We start from the raw sequence: 19747 nt of genomic DNA, 5'->3' as shown, positions 1-19747 counted from the left end.
CCAATCCTTGATCACTCGATCGCTTCTCATCCAAGGCCAATCCTACAAAATGTCGTAGTTGACTCCCTTCATGATAATAAAGTTCACTGAAAATCTGACACATGAAATTTTTATAGACCAGTCCTTCAATACATCAAATGGTTGGACCTTTGTTCCATTAGCTAATGTAACATTAAATTGTATGGTTTCCATAGATGGGTTGTCCTAAGTTTACAATATTGCATGGTTGAGGATGCTAACCCTCGCTCCTATGTGTACAATTCCCTTTTTGGTGGAGTCTCCCAATGCAATAATTACAATATTCTCCCATAATGATGCAAACTCATTATATGAAACATCCACAAATGGTTATGTAAAAAGCCTTGGGTCATATCCCAAAGGTGATGCCTAAGGGTTAAACACTTTGCATTCGTAATTGTGAGGTTATAGGGTACAAGTCTCATTAGATACATCACTTGATTGGACACGTATGCTCATATGGTGTGCTCACATAGGCTCAAGCTCTTACCCACAAAAACACTTGATTGGTCCTCTTTGTTAGGCTCACAAGCAAGGTCTAAGTGCAATCAAGTTCTAATGTTCATTTGACTTGCCAAGATGACTCTTTCCCACTCTCTTAACTAATTTGTGAACAGAGGGTACTACTACAACCATTCATGTATCTCATATCTCCCTGTGTGTGTGTGTGTGTGTGTGTGTGTGTGTGTGTGTGTGATCATTTAAAGAAAGTTTATATGATAAACATCATTTGAAACTACTACATTTGGTTACTTTAATCCTTAACAATTTTTAGCCCAAAAGGAAAAAACATTCTAGAATACACTCATGGTATGCAAGCTTCCAAGTTACCCTCGTGTATTTTATCAACTTTGTTTGCATTGATCCTCCATATAGATAATCCCAAAAACTCATTATAACCATAATTCACCGTATACCTCATAAAATTTCCCAACTCTACTGTTCCCTCACTTTTGTTTTTGACAAACACAAAACCTATAGATACAACCTCTAAACCTTTAAACATGTAAATCGCTTTCACTTGCAAATAATAAGAAATCGATTGATTTGCTACAAATGACTTATGCACATGTACACATGCATATAAACATCTTGCATCATCTATAAGAGTGGTATGTTTTTTCACTCAAATTGGTTGTAACTAAGCTCAACTCTAAATAACTCAAGTTACACAAAACTACATTTATGTATTGATGGATGTAGTTACTTTCTCAATATTGGTATATTAACCTCCCAATGTTGTTCTTTCAATTTTCCTAAACTATCTTGACATGTAAATAAGTCAACATTTAATTGGTAAGGGTATACTACATTATTCCAAGTTATAATATCCATAACAATTATATAAAGGAAATTCATGGCAAGAGATTATACGGAAAGAGTAGTGTGCCTATCACAAGGCAATGGGCCAATTCATGCTAGCAAGGCCAAAGAGCTTCAAGTCTAAAACCAAAGACGTGTCATCTGTGCTTGCAACCTCAACCAAATAAGAAGATGAAGTCAATACAATGACAAGGTACCTGCATAAACTTTAGTGAAGGCAAAGAAGCATCAATACACCATACCAAGGGTATAAGAAAGAGGCTCACAATGTTGTGCATGAATAAGCTCTATGTGTGTATGCATGCACACACCCGCATGTGCCGTGTGCATATATATTATCATTTACACTAACCATTTATTTATGTATTTACATGTATATGTAACATGTATACATGTATATGTATGGTTATATATATGAATATATAAATCTATGTAGTGCATACTTTTATATATGCAATTGTGTACTCCACACACCTGCACATGTTAAGAGAGATGAACCAAGATACATACACACATGCATACATCTAGGAATGACTGCATGCATGCATGCACACATGCACACATTATATATACATGCACATATACATGCACATCAGTATTAAAATTACAAACAGCACTGAGAGAAGGGCCTTTTTGGGCTTGGGCCATCTAATTGCAAAGGCTATCAAAAAGTCTCAAGGTGTTTCTTTGTATAATTCTAGACTTCCCTACAAACTACTACTCTTACTCCGTATCTGAAACTCATAACATATCCACCACCTTTCTTTTTACAGCATCAAGACTCACACAGAAAACATGAGGAAGAATATAAAATTTCATTCTGGGATTGGAGTTTGTGGCACCACTTTTGGTTTAGCTGCTGCTAACTTTTGCTTGATTTCTGGCCGACACCTTTCGCTTGCTTAACAAATCTTCAAGCATGTTTTTGGCTTCTTCATAGTCCTCCGATCCTTCCACAGCATCCACTATTTGCTTTTGACACTCTATCGCCTGATCAAACCTGCAATAGATCACAACTAGGTCAATGCAAGTCCATTTAAAGATATCTCATCATCAAAACAACACTTCTAGTTTATCTAGGTGGCTACCAGTCAATCAAATTATTTATACTGAAAAGTTGGAATCAGGTAATGATCAAGCTAATTACATGTTTTTTGCCCAAGGATGGTGGACCTCTGCTTTGTGAAAACAAAGCACCAAACTCAACGTAATAGATAATCCATGTAACAGATGTCCTTATGGTACTAAGTGAAAAAAACCTGCTGTAACATACAGTACACCCCAATCTCTGGTGGCTGTATGCATAAGATGCTGCAGCAAATGTTTGAAATAAAGGCTGAATTGAAAATTGTAGTGACTACAATCTGGCACTGTCATGTCTTCTATGCTGGATCCCATTGATCAAGTACACTGCTAATGAGAGCTGCACATGGATCACCACTACTTCTAAAAGGCTCAAGACTGCTGCTTGTCTAGATGACTTGGTTTATTCCAATACTGCATCAGCAAGGCTTGAATCTAAATGAAAAGACATTTCTGATTCGCTCCTGATCTGTCAAATCACGCTCTACTGAACATCTCTATAATGTACTACCGCCTGGTCATGTCAGCTGTCGCCTATTTGTCACCTAGTCAAGGAGTTGTTGCACTGATTTAGGGTTTCGGACCTATCGCCTATCTGTCAAATACACACATGTGCCTGAGTAAAGTGACGACCTGATATTTCTTCGCGTAGACAAGCTTGAGCTGACCCACACGAACTTCAAGAAGCGTGCACACATTAGCCGCAGCTCTGATACCACTTTGAAGGGAAGAGTGTGCAAATGGAAGTGCGAGATAGAAGCGAGAGCAACAGTGTTTAGAGTGAGAGAGAGTGAACGCAGAGAGAGAAGTGTACCAAATTGTGATGGTACACAAAAAATAAAGAATGTATTTATATGTTAAGGTACAATAAGGGTGTGTTCACACCCATATAACTTTATACATGGAGACGATGGGACTTTACACCCAACATGTCTTCCTGCATCACACTGGGGAGTCCTTCACCCTAGGCACGCGGCACACCTTTTAGGACCTCGTCTTTTCCACAACTGGGCGGTGTCTCCATGATGGAGGTTCATCCTCTCATCCCGACACTTTCAGGCTTTTCATGGCTTGGGAATGTCACCTAGCCACCACCAAGTGTGGATCAGTTGGTACCACAGTTTGTCTCCCCATGGCATTACCTAGTAGGCCTTCAAGTCATTTTTTTGTGCCTTGGACAACCGTTGGACACAGACTATTTCAGCATTTGGTTTTCTCTTTTCATTTCTACCTAGTAGGCCTTCAAGTCTTTTTTTTGTGCCCTAGCCAGACTATTTCAGCATTTGGTTTTCTCTATTCATTTCTATCATTCATTTACCTTTTCAATCTTCAAGTTTTGAGGACAAAACTTGTGGGCAGGGTTGGATTGTAATAAAATAAATTTTGCGTCCTTTAGCTTAGGGGAATTAGCTTAATCGGGGCTGGAGTATAAAAGGTAAGAGTGTGCCATTGTAAGGATCTTTTTAGAACATTTGTATACTTCTCCATTTTCTTAGAGCTTGAGGGTTCTTGCCTTCCACACCAACATTGAGGGTGAATACTCAAATGCCCACCATAGCAAGAGGTGGATTTCTTACAACAACCTCTTATCCATTATTCTCATTATACTTTAATTCAAACTAGATATGGCTTCATTGTGCTGTAGATTTAATACATATTCAGCTATGATATGGCTATGGCTGATTGTGTCAAAAAGTACTTGTGCTTGCATAGGTGGCAAAATGTACTGAAGAAAAATCAGTATTGTCAACATTGTCAAAAGGTTGGCCACTTTGGCCATGAGTGTCGATCAAAGGCAACAGCCACAACACCAAAAGCAAAGACTCAAACCCCCGCCCCTTAATCGAGCAACCCCCAATAGGGGAGATAAGTAGTGGCAACCCCTAGCAGGGGCAATGGTGAGTTGCTAGCACCGGTTAGCTATTACACTCGACAACATTCTCAACGCCAAAGGGCTTATCTGACTAGTCTGTAGAGGCCTACATCATCTCCATAGGGACATTTGAGGATACAAGTCTCATCCATATCTGCGAGTTACCTTCTAATGAGATGATGACTATAGAGACCCACTCATCATAACCGAGTACTTCAGCTACTCCTTGGATTGTGGACAATGGTGCTACCCATCATATGACTACCATCAAGGATATTTTCTTTTCCTAAGCCCCTACAACCGGGCACGTCCGAGTTGGGAACAACTTAACCACGATTCAAACTTATGGTCGCGTCAATTTTGCCACTAACCAAGGCCCAAATCACGCTACGTTGGATGGTGTATACAATATCCCCCAGCCAGGGATGAACTTGTTATCTGTTCAGTAACTTTGCCAATTGGGTCGAGCAATCTTCTTCACGATAACCACAACCGGGGTCCTTGACTCTTAGACTAGTTTAGTGATTGCTTGCAATGAGGCACAACCTAGTGCCCTATGTCACATGACGATTTCTTTTTGAGCTGACAATGGAGGGCTCTAAGTTCTATCACTTCCAAGCTTTAGCCGCTACGCCGAAGCCTATGAGCACTAAGCATCTTTAGCATTTTCGCTCAAGACATCTCGAATACGACTCTTTATGAGTTGTCGCGTTGGCAAATGGTTGATAGCTTGCCCTACCTGAAGCTATTATCGGATGTGTCTATAAAGCTTATCAACTTAAGAAATAACACCGTACCCCATTCCCTCAGCAATCTACACATCGAGCTAAGGTGCCTCTTTGATTGATTCATGTTGATCTTTGTGGGCCGAAATCCACCACCACCTTAAGCGGTGCATTGTACTCCTTTTTATTGCAAATAATCACTCTCGTCACATGTGGGTATACTTTCTCAAGCATAAATCCGATGCTTTCACATATTTTTCTGTTTGGGTGTTGTTGGTGCATAACCAGACTAGTTGTCATGCAGAATGCATAAGGAGTGACAACGAGGGCAAGTTAACCTCCCACGAGTTTTCCGAGTTTCTACAAGAGCATGGTATTTCATGTCAGCTTACCTCTCCTGACTTCCCCCTCCTAGAATGGAGTCATAGAGCATAGAAACCAGACCATCATGAACATGGTACACTCTATGATGTTCGCAAAAAAGCTCCCTAAGCGCCTTTCGGTCGAGCTATAAATGCTTCAGTATATATCCTCAACCAGTGCCCGACTACGGTTGCTCCTCAAGGGACTTCGCATGAGATATCCTTCAACTCTTGGCATGTTGTTTCCCAATTTAGAGTCTTTGGGAGTCGTGCTTACACGAACACCCCTGGGCCCTAATGACAAAATAAGCAAGCTTACTCCCCGAGCTAATCTCCTGATTTTCTCCTCCGAAGTAAAAGTGTTACATTAATAAATGTAACTTATTGGGAAACAAGCGCGAGAGATGACCGTCCGGGGGCTTTGGGCGCCCGTACGGGTTTAAGGGGAGCTTAAGAAATAAGTGAGTCATAAAAATAGTAAAACTCACCAGGTAATGACAGCTGGCACAGGGAGTCACGACGGGGTTCCACTCTAGCATCTTCCTGAGCGTGGTTGAGAGGAGGATAGATTTTTCTCGTGCTAGTTTTCCCAGAGCTCAGTGGGGTACCGGCAGAAGACAGAAGACGCGTAATACTGGTATCAGAGCCACTTCGATCAGGTCCTATGTTGGCGACTGCAATCGGGCCACGCCAATTGCCACTTCCTGTATTGGCGACTGTAGTCGGGCCACGCCAATAGAACCATTGATGCCGCATTGCTTTCAAGTCAGGCGCCGAAACGATCATGCCCCGTCTCTAGTCGTTTCGGCCACGTCCTGCATCAATACGGGCCATATTAATCATAATTCTAGCCATGGCCTTGTTCCCACGCCACCTGGTTGTGGTGTTTAATCACAAGCTAACCCAGCGCTCCTGCCGACAGGCTTTATTCCCACGCAACCTGCACACAACTACTACAGATCAGAGGAAAGCTGCACTGTTCCTCGCTTTCTTTCTACCACTGAGCTATAAAGGCCGTCGACATCTATCCTACCTTTGTAATCAGGGAAGTACCCCACCTTTGTCTGCAAATTTCTTATATTTTCTTTCCAATTCCAGTGTATACATGGGGGAAAAAAGAGAGAGAGGGGGAAACGGAAGGCTCTAGTTCCAGGGACCATCCTATGGTGGATCCCCATGAAACTGAAATGCAAAAAGAACACTGGGAAGAATTTTTTGCTACACGAGAACAATTTAATGATTTAATTGCTTGTGTGCAAGCACAGGGGTTTCAAATGGAGTTGCTAACTCAAGCACTCACCAAAATAAAATCCCAATTAACCTTATTACTAGAAAGGGATAAAGGTAAGTTAGAGACCTCAGATATTCCATCTTCATCAAAAGATGTAGATGTGACTATGCGAGATCCTAGGAAACCCCACCAAAAGTTGAGGTATAACCCAGAGTTAAAATATATGAAACCCCCTCAGTTTCATGGGGAGAAAAAAGATAGAAATAAAGATACTATCTTTAACTTCCTCCAAAAATGGGAGGATTTGCACAAACTTAAGAATACTCCACCACATCTCCAAGCGCTGGAGGCCAGTCTAACCTTGCGGCCAAAAGCATATAAATGGTGAAGAACTTTGGAGGCAAATAAAATACCTGAAACTTGGGCTCAATTTGAATCGGTCTTTTTGAAAGAATTCCTTCCCACCATTTACCAAGAGTTGATTTTGTTGAAGTAATTGTAGAACAATCTCCAAGTGCTGATGATGCTCCTCTTCATTCTTGCTAAAGACAAGAATATCATCAAAGAAAGTACCGACATATTGTCGATGCTCTCTAAAGATGCGCTCCATCATTCGATTAAAGGTGGCTAGTGCATTGGTTAATCCGAAAGGAACCACCAAGAATTCATAAAGACTGTATGAAGTGCGGAAAGCAGTTTTGTATACATCTTGTGGTATTACCCTAATTTGATGATAACCACTCTTTAGATCAATGCGGCTGAAAACCTTTGAGCCTCCTAGACGATCCAAAATGTCGTCAATTCTGGGAATAGAAAACCGACTCTTCACAGTGATTTTGTTGAGAGCTCGATAATCAATGCACATCCTAAATGTGCCATCTTTCTTTTGAACAAGAAGAACCGGTGAACAAAATGGTAAGCTACTTGGTCTAATTAGCCCACGGTTGAGTAGGTCTTCAACTTGCTTTCTGATTTCTTCTTGTTGAGGATGGCTCACACGGTATGGTGCTATATTAGGAGGAGAACTGCCCGGAATAATATCAATATGATGGTCTTCTGGCCTTTCTGGGGGAAGCTGATAAGGAAGATCTTTCGAAAAACAATCTTTATACTTTTCCAAGAGCTGAAGTCGCTCTTGGTTATCAGCATTCATATTATCTTTTACATTAGTGACATAAAGCAAACAACATTGAACACAATCCTTAATTGCTCTAGAGACTTACATATGGCTTACCATAGGTATGGTGTCTCCAGAAACTCCAGCTTGGATCTCGTACTTCTTACCTTTGTTGGTGAGTTCTACCTTCTTTTTCTGAGAGAAGATGGTTGAATCTACTCTATGATTCCAGGGCATGCCAAGAATCACATCGCAACCATCAAGGTCTCCGATACAGAAGGTATCTTCATCACTGTAGCCTTGAATTTGAAACTTAAGCTTGCCAATGTAGGGCGTCACAGTCTTCACTGTGTCACCTTCATCGGCATTTAAAGCTTGGCAAACTTCTACCGGAGTGTCTATCTCTTCATTCTTTAATCCAAGCTCTTTAGCTAATTGCAAGGAAATGACATTTTCATTCGCCCCAAGATCTATTAAGAATAGTGCTTGCTTACCTTGCAACTGTCCCCAAGCTTTTAATAATTTGCGCATCTCTGGAGTGTGAGTTGTGTTTGTAACTATATCACTGATAGTATTGATTTTCACTGGCGACTTAGGCTTGTTGTCAGAAACCTTACTTTGTCCTTTGTTTGGACATTGCTTAGCTATGTGGCCTATTTGTCCACATTTAAAGCACTTCCCTTCTTTCATGAAGCGGTGCTTTTCTTCTTCGGAAAGTTGCTTTGCTTGTGGGTATAGATTGGAGCAAAATTGAGAAGCATTAGGAGGTGCATAGGGCTTCATCTTCTTTTGATTTGATGGTTGCTTTTGCCGTTGTTTTTGTCCTTCATTTGGGGCTGAATACTCCTCATCATCAGCTACTCTCTTCTTATCATTCTTTTGGAATGATTTGTTGCCATTGTGCTCCATTTCCCATGTCTCAGCATGGTCAATGAGTTCCCTGAGACTAGAACAATGATAATGATTAAGAGTAGTACGAAGTTTAAAATGCAAACCTCCTTGAAACTTCCTAAGCTTTTCCGAACTGCTGATCTTCTTGAAATGTTGGACCTTCAAAAGTAGCTCCCAAAATCTCTTGGTATAGTCACCAAGTGACTCATTTTTCCTTTGTCAAAGCCGATCCCATTCCATTTTTACATCTCTTTTGAAATGAACAGGAAGAAATTGGCTTTGTATCATGCGAACAAAGGACCACCATGATTTTGGAGCAGCATGATCATATTTCAACCTCGTCCACCAAGTATGGACTAAGTCGGTCAAATGTAAAGCTGCAAACTTAATCTTTTCTTTTCTTTATACTTGTTACGACCATACAAAATTTGAAATTGACGAATAAACTTCAAAAGAATATCACGATTTTGGAAACCATCATACATACTGAACTTGATCTTCTTTTCAAGTTGAGATAGTAACTTAGTCTTCTTCTTCTTCTTATGCCTTCATCCATGCCCGAATCTTGAGGTTGAAGATGATGAAGTGCTTGATGGGGATGAAGATGGAGACAAGGGTGAAGAATGTCGACGCCTCTGACGATGATGAGGCCTTCCACGAGAAGGGTGTGACTCTTCGTCACTAGAAGAGGGTCCATCAGAGTAGGCGCCAGATGACTTTGAAGAAGAGGATGAGCTTCGACACGATCTCTTTCTTTGTCTTGAAGTAGAATGGGACTGCCTCTTAGAAGTAGTTGGACTTCTTGATCGGCTCCTTTCATTGGTATGGCTTTGTCTCCTTCAAATAGATGGGCTTCTTTCCTTGAATTCTTTGGGATTCTCAACTTTTTCTAGTTTGAGAAGTTGCTCACGAATTTGCTGATTCTCCTCTCTAAGACTTTGAATGGCAGTGTTGGGGTGAGGACCAAGCCAAAGCTCTGATACCACTGTAAACGCCCCGAACAACGTAGTATGCTTAACAATTATGATATTCGCTTGTTTTCGAGATTTAATATAAAAGAGAATGAACACTTAAAGCTGAAAATGAAAATTACTCACAAAATTACAGCCATGAAAATGTAAAAAGTAATGGGACAAGATTGAGGGTTGAAGATGGGCAAACCCCCCCCCCCCCCCCCCCCGAAGGAATGTATTTCTGCTCAACCCAAGTCCAGGGAAGAGCTCAGTTACAATCAACCTGAGAGTGAGGAGAAGTAATTCTCACTCTCACAAGATCATGCAAAGATGTACAAACACATATGCATTATCTATTATGCAATGATAAGAATTGATTTCTTTACAGTATGAGAGAATAAAGAGGGGAAATCAGCCTTTCTCCATCGTTGATCAGCAATACATGGATAGGGCTTGCTTCTTGTTGCTAAAATGGAAGAAAGAGCTCGAGAAGGAGGTGCTGTAATGAATTTACAGGCTTGCTGTCCTGTAAAACAGCAGTGATAGAAGAGGGAATATGGAGGAATTTGATAATGGAGAAGTGGGGGATGATGATGGGGATGGTCTTAGCAGTCATGTTTATCATGCCTTGTCATCTCCTGCCTGTGAGCCTCAGTCTGAGTCAAATGAGGACATTAGGAGCCCTGACATGTCTGTCATGTGTTATGATGGGGGAGGCTAGTCACTCTTGACTGGCTATCTTAGGATGTGTATTTCCTTTTGGCCTCTTTTAGTGGGCAGCCACTGGCTGCCCGGCCACTTTTTGGTCACTGTTGTGGGGTGCCCATGTTAGGGCATTTTTAGGGTTTGCACCCATTTTAGGGTTAGGGTTAGGGTTTGTCCGTTGCCTATTTATTGGCAGCCCCCCTCCCCACTTGATCACTTGTCTTCTTGCAGATTCCGACACTCCTCCCCCGTGGTGGTGTTGCCATCATCATCAGCCTGATCTGGTACCCTCACTGACGCTGTGGGCTGCGTGCAGGGACTGATCAATCCATTTCAGTGTATTCAGCATTCATTTCAGTCAGTGCAGATTTCTCTTCCTTATTTTCTGCTTTCTCTCTCTCTCTCCCTCCGTGTTCGTATTTCCTCTTCCGCAGCGCACTCTCACAGATGGATGGGGCCAATTTTTGGCTATCTGTGGGTGTTGTACATGAGTTTACGGCAAAGAAAAAAGATGCTGAATGAAGAAAAACGAGCTCTTATTTATAGGAGAGGAAAGAGCTAGTACAAAAGGGGAAAGTGGAGTAGCACAAGACAAGTGTCCAGCCATATGACATGAGATGTAACAAGTGGTGGGACTCTTGAAAACTTGTGTGACAAGTGTCTTGACACTTGTCTCTTCTCTATGGCCTTCCTTTTTGGGCTGAATACTGTCAAGAATAGAAGCAACCAAATTTAGTAAGCACAGTCAGAGTACAGAATTTACTATTTTTAGAATGATATCCCTATTTTTTAGAACTAGCATTTTTAGGCTAATTCGAGGCTCCTAAAATTTAGAGACCCCCCAATATAGGTGTCATATGAAAGCTTTTTCCGTGTACATCGCAAAAACGGTATCAGAATCTTCATGTGACTTTCCTATGCAAAGAAATGTACATTTCAAGCTTTCAGCCCACACATGCACATTGTACAAGCATTTCATGATCATGCCATCTTGTTGATTGTAACTGTCTGTTCTGGCGGATCTAGCCCACACTTCAAGGCATCAATCCTTTTTGTGTGCGAGTCTAACCCTGATATGCGTGAGTTCTGGTCCGCGCCCAATCGGGCCATATAGGTGGAAGTGTGAACTATCTTTTCTCTAACCCACCGCGTGGGTCCACCATAACCTGTGACCACTCATCAGTGGCCAGCTCCAATGCACTTTTCTTTATATCTAATTAGTGCAAAGGAAACAAATTTAATAAATCATTATATAGACAAATTAATGAAAAAGGATACAAATTTTGTTTCTATAGAGTTGTGACATGTTCGACATCCAAAGATTGCCTTGCTACATTTCAAGATCCGTTCAAAGTACGACACACTCTCTAGCTCATTACTCCTGCCCTAATCTTCAAGATACAGAAGTTTGTGGTAGAGTATTCACTCTCTACATAGTATGTTTGTTGCATAAGCATTGTATATTCAGCAGTCATTCATTTCTCTATGTTCATGGTCTTTGAGTTACCCTTGTCAAAGAAAAACAGGTATGCTTTGATACCATGTAAAAAAATAAGCAACAGTGGAGAGAGACACTAGGGTTTGTAGGGAGTAACACAGAGTGTGTACGACAAATACTCAGAGAAAAGAGAAACTCAGAAACACAAGAACAGTATGATGATATACTAAATCATGCTACGAGAAGAAAAGTTGATACAACGAAGCCAAAGCTCAAAAGCTAACTGCAATGTCCTGTCTGAATCAAGCAGTAACACCTGTGGAAAATTTACACAATGAAGGGAGCGAAACGCAACCCTTGTGACAAACGAGTAACGTCAAGTGATGGAGAAGAAGCCAAGCTGCAAAAATGCAAGTCCCAATAGCCCCTATGATAGACGAGTGATGAAATCACTAACTCTCGGTTATGGAGAGTGTCGCCAAAGGCTAGGATGCTGACACCAAGCTGAAGATGATGACACCAAGCAAGGAGAAGATCTCGACACTTAAAAACGCAGTGAAGGTGGAGCTCAATGGAAAAGGGTGTTGACGCGAAGCACATGATGATGACACCAATTGGAAGATGCTCCAAATGCAAGGTCTAATGATGGAATAGGGTGCCTGAAGCAAAAGAGGAAGGATGAAGGCAGTCAATAGTCACGAACCGCAATGTCCTCCTGAAGGGGTGTGAGGGCAATAGAATGGGCTGATGAGAGAAGACAAGGGTGTTTGATGACAGAGGAAGATGGGTGAAGAATGACTAAAGAGTGGTCGGAGTGGTAGAAGTGAAGAATGACTAAAGAGTGGTCGGAGTGGTAGAAGTGAAGAATGAATGAAGTGACTGCCTATCTATAGGGATAAGCTGTCTAGAGTGGCGCACCACTGTGTGGGCACCCACTAAAAAAGTGGCCAAAACGTGGACACCAACCCTCTTTGGGATTTGTCAATGAGAAGCCCTAAATGAAGTGTATGAACTGAAGAAGTGGTTTCTCAACACCTCCCCTTAGGCCCAAAAAGGGATGAAGAAATAGGAGCGAATAGAGATACGATAAAGAAAAAGAGGATCCCAGAGATTCAAGATTTCCACCTAAAAGGTAACTTGTAGTAAGGAATAAAAGATGAGATGATCTGTAGAACCTGACTCCACCTCTGGAGAGAAGCCAAAAGCTCCATAATGCCATGTTGGAAGGAATTCAAAGGTCTCATCACCACATCATGGCTGGACCTCCACGGACCCAATCTAGATGGTCTTTGAAGCTCTTGCATATCAATAGGAGAAATGATTGCTCAAGGACAGCCATCCCAAAATCGTAAATGATGGTGACAAACTTCATGATGAGGAAGTGCCCCCCCTAGGGTGGAGATGTAGGAGCCCCCTTTAAGGCCAAACAAGTAGAAGCCCCCTCAAAGGACAAAGAGTATAGCCCCCTCTAAATCCCCCTCTATGAGAGGGAATCTAAAAACACATGGATCACGGACTCCAAATCATCTGATAGTGAAGAAAGTGCCGCCGATCGAGCCAAAGAAGGTATCCGGAGTGTCGATGATATCAAAGAACTCCCAGAGATGGCCTCTCGAACTTGAGTAGTTGAGGGTGGAGAAAAGAGAGGCTCGTGCTGAGCCAAGGGTGGGCAACAGTCATCGTCTGTCAATGGAGCATATTGTGGAGCCGAAGTAATAGAAGGGGTCAAACCGCCACTGTCTCTCAAAGGAGCGGACTGTCGAGATGACAATATCCAACAATCACTATCTATCAGGGGAGCAAAGTGCAGAATAGTGGGTTGTTGAGGTGGCATTCCTAAAACCGTAGAAGAAGCAGAAGCAACCTCCATAACACATTGCAGCAGTCGCAAGGAGACCATGGTACCAGTCGATCCTCTTGGGGCTCGAAAGGGCTAAGTGCACATCAGATGCGCCTTATTGCCTTAAGCATAAAAATCTGAAAGCCGGTGTAGAATAAACTCTGTGGCCCAAAAGGGGGAGGTGGCACAGCGAGTACCTAGGGATAGACACATGTACTCCAATGGGGCAAGGAGCAAAGGTCCATGTCGGCAAGCATCGGTGGGGTTTCTTGTAGTGACTGGGAACACGAAGATCGAGACAGTGAGTGATTGTTAGCACAGGGAGAGTCAGAGAGTAGAGAGTGAGCACGTTTTGTGTGGGTACAATGACGAGTATACCACTTTAGGTTTTTAGATAGATATATATGTGTCAGTACAAGTGCTAAGGGTGTGTTCACACCCAAGCACATTAAAAAGCACAAGGGCCTTTATTCCCAACAACCTACAACCTAAAGGCAATGTGTCTTCAGAGGAGAAAAAGACGTGAGAGTGCGCAGCGGAAGAAGAACACGAACACAGAGGAGAGGAGAGAGAAAGCAGAGAATGAAGGAAGAAAGTCTGCACTCACTGAGATGAATGCTGAATACACTGGAATGGACAGAACAGTCCCTGCACGCAGCCCGGAGCGTCAGTGAGGGAACCAGGACAGACTGGAAGCAGTGGCAGCACCAATGCTGGAGACAGAGACGGAGGGAGCAGTGCTGTACCTGCAGAGAGCAATGCTGGACTGACTGGGGGGGCTGATATAAATAGCCCTCAGTCCAGCAAACTGGCCGACCAGCCAAACTGGCCGACCTGGCCAGATTTGGCCGACCAGCCAGATCTGGCCGACTTTGGCCAGATCTGGCCGACTGCCCAGAAAATGGGCAGTCTGGACAAAAACCAGCCCAGTTTGGGCTGGAACAAACCCAGGGCTGCATGCTGACTAGAGCAGCCACAAAAATGTCCTGACAGAGCTCCTCTGTCTCCTGTCAGACTCTGATAGGAGCTCACAACCAGGAGATGACAGACTGAGACTGATAAAGAGCAGGCTAACACCCCCTCTCAACTCCTGGGAGAGTCTGAAGACCCAAGAACCGCATGTGATGAAGCAAAGAAGCCTGAGGCAACGGCTTCGTAAAGAGATCAGCTCCATTGGCCGCCGTAGGACAATAGACCACCACCAGCTCCGAATCCACGATCCGCTCTCGAACATAGTGATACTGAACCTCAATGTGCTTCGTACGAGCATGAAACACCGGGTTCTTGGCCAGAGCAAGAGCACTCTGGTTATCCACGCGCAGCTCCGTAGGTCCGGTCTGGGAAAAGCCAATCTCCGCGAGTAAGCAACGGAGCCAAACTGCCTCCATAGCGGTCGAACATAGGGCCCGATACTCAGCCTCTGTAGAAGAAAGTGCCACAGTAGGCTGCTTCTTGCTGCTCCAAGAGACAGCACCAGATCCAAGGGTGAAAGCATAACCTGTAGCGGATCGTCTCGAATCCACATCACCTGCCCAATCAGAATCACTCCATCCAGAAAGGGTAATCCCATCTCCATACATGATCCCAAAGGATCGAGTCCCCTGTAAATAGCGAAGAACCCGCAAGGCCGCCTGCCAGTGATCCTGGGTAGGAGTCTGCATAAAAGAAGACAATAAAGCCACCACAAAAGAGATATCCGGCCAAGTGTGAAGCAGCCAGATAAGAGAGCCGACAAGGCACCTGTAACGGGTGGGATCGGTAAGAGGAACTCCAGCTGTCAAAAGCTTGGACTCGGGGTCCATGGGGCATGAGATAGGCCGACACTCAGCCATATCAAACTCCGAAAGAAGCTCGAAGAGGTACCTGTGCTGTGAGATAAAAATGCCCTGTGCCATCTGATAGATCTCCAGACCTAGAAAGAAGTGAAGGATCCCTAGATCCGTCATGTCAAACTCCTGCTGTAGAATGGACCGTGTATGCTCCACCTGCTGAGTGTCGCTCCCTGTAATGATAAGATCATCCACATACAAGATGAGGAACACCGAAAGAGAATCCACAACCCGTAAGTAGAGGTTGGGATCATAAGCGGAGCGCACAAAGCCACTCTGTAGAAAGAAGCAGTCAATCCACTGGTACCAAGCACGAGGAGCCTGCTTTAGGCCATAAAGAGCCTTCCGCAGCCTGTAGACATGATCCTCCTTCCCCTGCACAAGAAAACCAGGAGGCTGTGAAACATAAATCTCCTCCTCAAGAACGCCATTCAGAAAAGCAGACTTGACATCCACCTGATAGACAAGCCAACGGTGGTGAGCAGCAAGAGCGAAAAGAACTCGGATGGTAGACATCCTAGCTGTAGGAGCAAAAGTCTCAAAGTAGTCCAACCCTGCACGCTGAGCAAAACCCTTGGCAACAAGCCTAGCTTTATGCTTGTCCAAGGAGCCATCTGCAAGATATTTGGTCTTAAAGACCCACTTCACACCAATCACCTTCCGTTTCGCGGGATGCGGTACAAGCTCCCACGTATGGTTTCGCTCGATGGAGTCGAGCTCGGCCTGCATAGCCTGTCTCCAAATATCCTGTGCAAGAGCCTCCTCTACAGTGGAAGGCTCGGAATCCTGAAGAATCTGTGACATAAGAGCATAGTTCACACATAGTGAACTGTCCCGCTGGGCCTGTAAACGTGCTGATCGACGGGGACCTGTAGAAGAAGCAGGAAAGTGAGTAACACCTGAATCCTGCATGAGCCGGCGATACCATAAAGGAATCCTGAGAGACTCCTGCGGCTATGAGGGAGACCGGGGGGCCTCTGGAACCTGTAAAGCACCCAAATCGGAGAGGGACTCCCCCTCACCGAGTGAAGGTAGATCCTCCGCATCTGAAGAAGGCTGTATATCCCGTGAAGATCCCGAAGTGGCGGTAGAAGAGCTCGTAGTAGACGAAGGCACATCCACCAAGGGGGAAAGGGAAGCCGAAGGAGGAGGAATAGGGGGGGTGCTAAGAGGCATCCTGGAAGGAAGTGAAGGGAGAGAAGGTGGGGGGGTCCATCGATGATGAAGAAACATCTGTAATAGAACCATCAATCGGATCCTCAGAGGCCGAAGCCTCATCAAAGATCACATCCCTGCTCACCTCAACCGTCCGCGTCGTCAGGTCATAGAGCCGATATCCCTTCGTGGTCGTGCTATAACCAGCGAAGATAAGCTTTCGCGACTTAGAGTCAAACTTCGTCTTCCTCTTCTTCTTGTCCACATGGACAAAAGCATCGCACCCAAAGATGCGAAAGTGGGACACGGAAGGCTTCTTGCCAAAGAAAGCCTCATACGGAGTCATGTCCTGTAATGCCGAAGTCGGAGAGCGATTGCGAATATGCACCGCTGTAGCCACCGCCTCACCCCAAAGGAAAGGAGGAAGACTCCTATGCTCCAGCATAGATCGGGCCATCTCAATCATGGTCCGATTCGCACGCTCCACCACACCATTCTCTGATGGTGTGTTCGGATGGGAATACTCCACCCGAATACCATGATCCCTGCAAAACTGAGAGAAAAGGTGAGAAGTGAACTCTCCACCGTGATCAGCTCGAACACCACGAACCTTGGAAGTGGTTTGGGTCTCCACAAACATCTGCCACTCACAGAAACGGGAGTACGCCTCGCTCTTGTACTCCAAGAAATAAGGCCACACATAACGACTAAAGTCGTCCACAATCAGCATCAAATACTTGGCCTTCCCAAGGGAGGCCGTGCCCATAGGTCCGCAAAGGTCGGTATGAACCAACTCAAGCGGAGAAGTAGCCCGCCTAGAAGCAACCTGCGGGTGAGGCTACCGGTGCTGCTTGCCCCTCAAGCAGCTAGGGCACAAAGTGTGAAGAGGAGGGAAATCAGGAAGTCCCTCCACCATCTTCCTCCGAGAAGCCCGACGAAGAGAATCGAGGTTCAAATGACCATACCGAGCATGCCAAAGCAGCCCAAGCTCATGGGAAGTCCGCACAGCCAAGGCTGTGAGCGTATAAAGCCCACCCTCCTGTGTACCTGTCCAAAGAGCATCACCTGTAGAAGCATCCTCCACTGTGACTGCATCCTGTGTAAAAATGACTCGGGTACCCAACTGAGTAAGACCATGCACAGATAATAGGTTAAAACCCAAATCAGGGACATAGAGAACTTTGGCGGAGGAAGACCGCCTGTCAGAAAACATAGGTAAAGTCCCCACTCCTCGAACAGGAACTGTAGAATTGTCACCAATGGTGACTGTACCCCCTCTGGAACGAAGATCCTGAAGCCAATCCTGACGGAAGGTCATATGTGAAGATGCGCCACTGTCGACGAGCCAAGGCTTCTCCTGTGTGGTAGAAGCTAGGGCAGTGTCTTCCTCAACAAAGAGATGCACAAACGCAGATTCTGTTGTGGCTGGGGCCGCCTTCGAGTCCTTCTCCTTAGGCTTCAAATGGGGATACTTCTGCCAACACTTCTCCTCGGGATGAGTGCCCTTCCCACAATGGGGACACTTGGGCTTCTTCTCCTTCGCATCCTTCTTGTCCTCCTCCTTCTTGTCCTTTGCCTTCTCCTTCTTTTGTTTCTTCTTCTTGCCGCCACCTGTGCCGGCCGTAAATGCCTTGGTGGAGCCACTGGCTCCCACCTCTTTGAGTCGCTCGTCATGCTCCAAGACAAGCGGGGAAAGCTCCTCCCATAGGAGTGTCTCACGGGTCCTCGAAGTGATGAGGCTGGTGTAGAAGACATCATAACGGGGTGATGGCAGCTGAGTCAACAGAATCATCGCCATATCCTCAGACGATATCAGACGACCAAGAGAGGCTAGCTCGCCTCGCATATCCTCCATCTTCGTGATGTGCTCCTTCATAGAAGAAGAACCATCAAGACTAAGCATCCGCAACTTCTTCTCCAAGGAAATCTTGTGAGCAAATGTCTTGTGCTGATACAAAGACGCAAGCTTTGTCCACACTTCCGCCGCGGTCTGTAACCTGTGAACATGTACAAGAACAGAATCATGGAGACTCATAAAAAGAAAGGAACGGGCTCGAGAGTTGAGCCTATCCCATAAGGCTGCACGGTCCATAGAGGTGCCATCGGACGAATCCACGGGGGGTCGGTCGATGGGCGAAGAAACAAGCTCCCAAAGGTCAAAGGTATCAAGGATCCAAGCCACCTTGCATGACCATAGGGAGTAGTTGGAACCATCCAACTTATCGTCCTTCGGAAAGGAAGGGAGAATCGGCACCTGTATAGAGGGAATCAAGGAAGGCATCCGCACATCTGAAGCAGTCTTTACTGAAGAAACCTTCGCAGTAGATGGAACCCTCTGAGATGCATGGACTGAAGAAGGACGAGTGCGAGGAGGGTCTTCCCGATGTCGAACTTCACGATAATCCCGCCTCCGCTCAGAGGAATGATGAGAGAGAAGCTCATCCTCTAAGTCTTCAAAGCCTGAAAACTGGTAAGACATCTTCCAATCTGCAAAATACCAAAGAAAGTTGTGCCGCTGTCGAAATAGGACCAGCAATGTGGTCACCAACCACCAAGACGCAGGCAGAGAGTGCCTACAAACACCTGGATCTGCAAAACGCAAGGAGATCTGATGTCTAACAGCAGAAAAGAGACCACCAGCACCAGGAAACAGCCCGGACAGAGGTCGCCAGCAAGAAAGGAGCCGCCTGGGGGGGAAGCGACCTGCAGAGCAGCAAAACGCAGCCTGTAGGGAGGTCGCCCAGCAGCAGGAGAGGCCGCCTGGCTGCAAACGCAGGGTTGCTGCGTCGCTGAATGACGTGGCAGCCTCTGCAGGCAGCGTGGACAGCAAACGCAGGCTGAACAGCCTCCTGATGCAGTCGCCTGGCTAAGATGGATCTGTTGGCAGCCTCCTGAAGCAGTCGCCTGGCTGTTGTGGATCTGTTGGCAGCAGCAGCCGGGTATCTCACTCCTGAGGGTCGTCCTCCGTGCTCTCAATCAGGCGATGATACCATGTGAGAGTGCGCAGCGGAAGAACACCAACACAGAGGAGAGGAAAGAGAAAGCAGAGAATGAAGGAAGAAAGTCTGCACTGACTGAGATGAATGCTGAATACACTGGAATGGACAGAACAGTCCCTGCACGCAGCCCGGAGCGTCAGTGAGGGAACCAGGATAGACTGGAAGCAGTGGCAGCACCAATGCCGGAGACGGAGACGGAGGGAGC

The 19747-nt window shown here is 45.0% G+C and overlaps 1 protein-coding gene across 1 annotated transcript in view; it reads right to left on the bottom strand.

Annotated features, from left to right (window-relative positions):
* Window positions 1-1816: 1816 nt before the first annotated feature.
* The window catches only part of LOC148028684 (protein KINESIN LIGHT CHAIN-RELATED 3-like), a 29176-nt gene continuing 11245 nt past the window's right edge, over window positions 1817-19747 (bottom strand). The window contains exon 2 of the mRNA XM_087687472.1: window positions 1817-2341. Coding sequence (XP_087543598.1) covers window positions 2194-2341 — 148 coding nt within the window. The 3' untranslated portion in view covers window positions 1817-2193. The remainder of the gene's footprint in view (window positions 2342-19747) is intronic.

Source organism: Lygodium microphyllum, chromosome 11, assembly GCF_053477565.2.
Source record: "Lygodium microphyllum isolate KBCC chromosome 11, Lygodium_microphyllum_v1.1.10, whole genome shotgun sequence".
Classification (NCBI taxonomy): Eukaryota; Viridiplantae; Streptophyta; class Polypodiopsida; order Schizaeales; family Lygodiaceae; genus Lygodium; species Lygodium microphyllum.
Note: the sequence above shows the minus strand (reverse complement) of the source record. Positions and strands in the feature narration are given on the sequence as shown.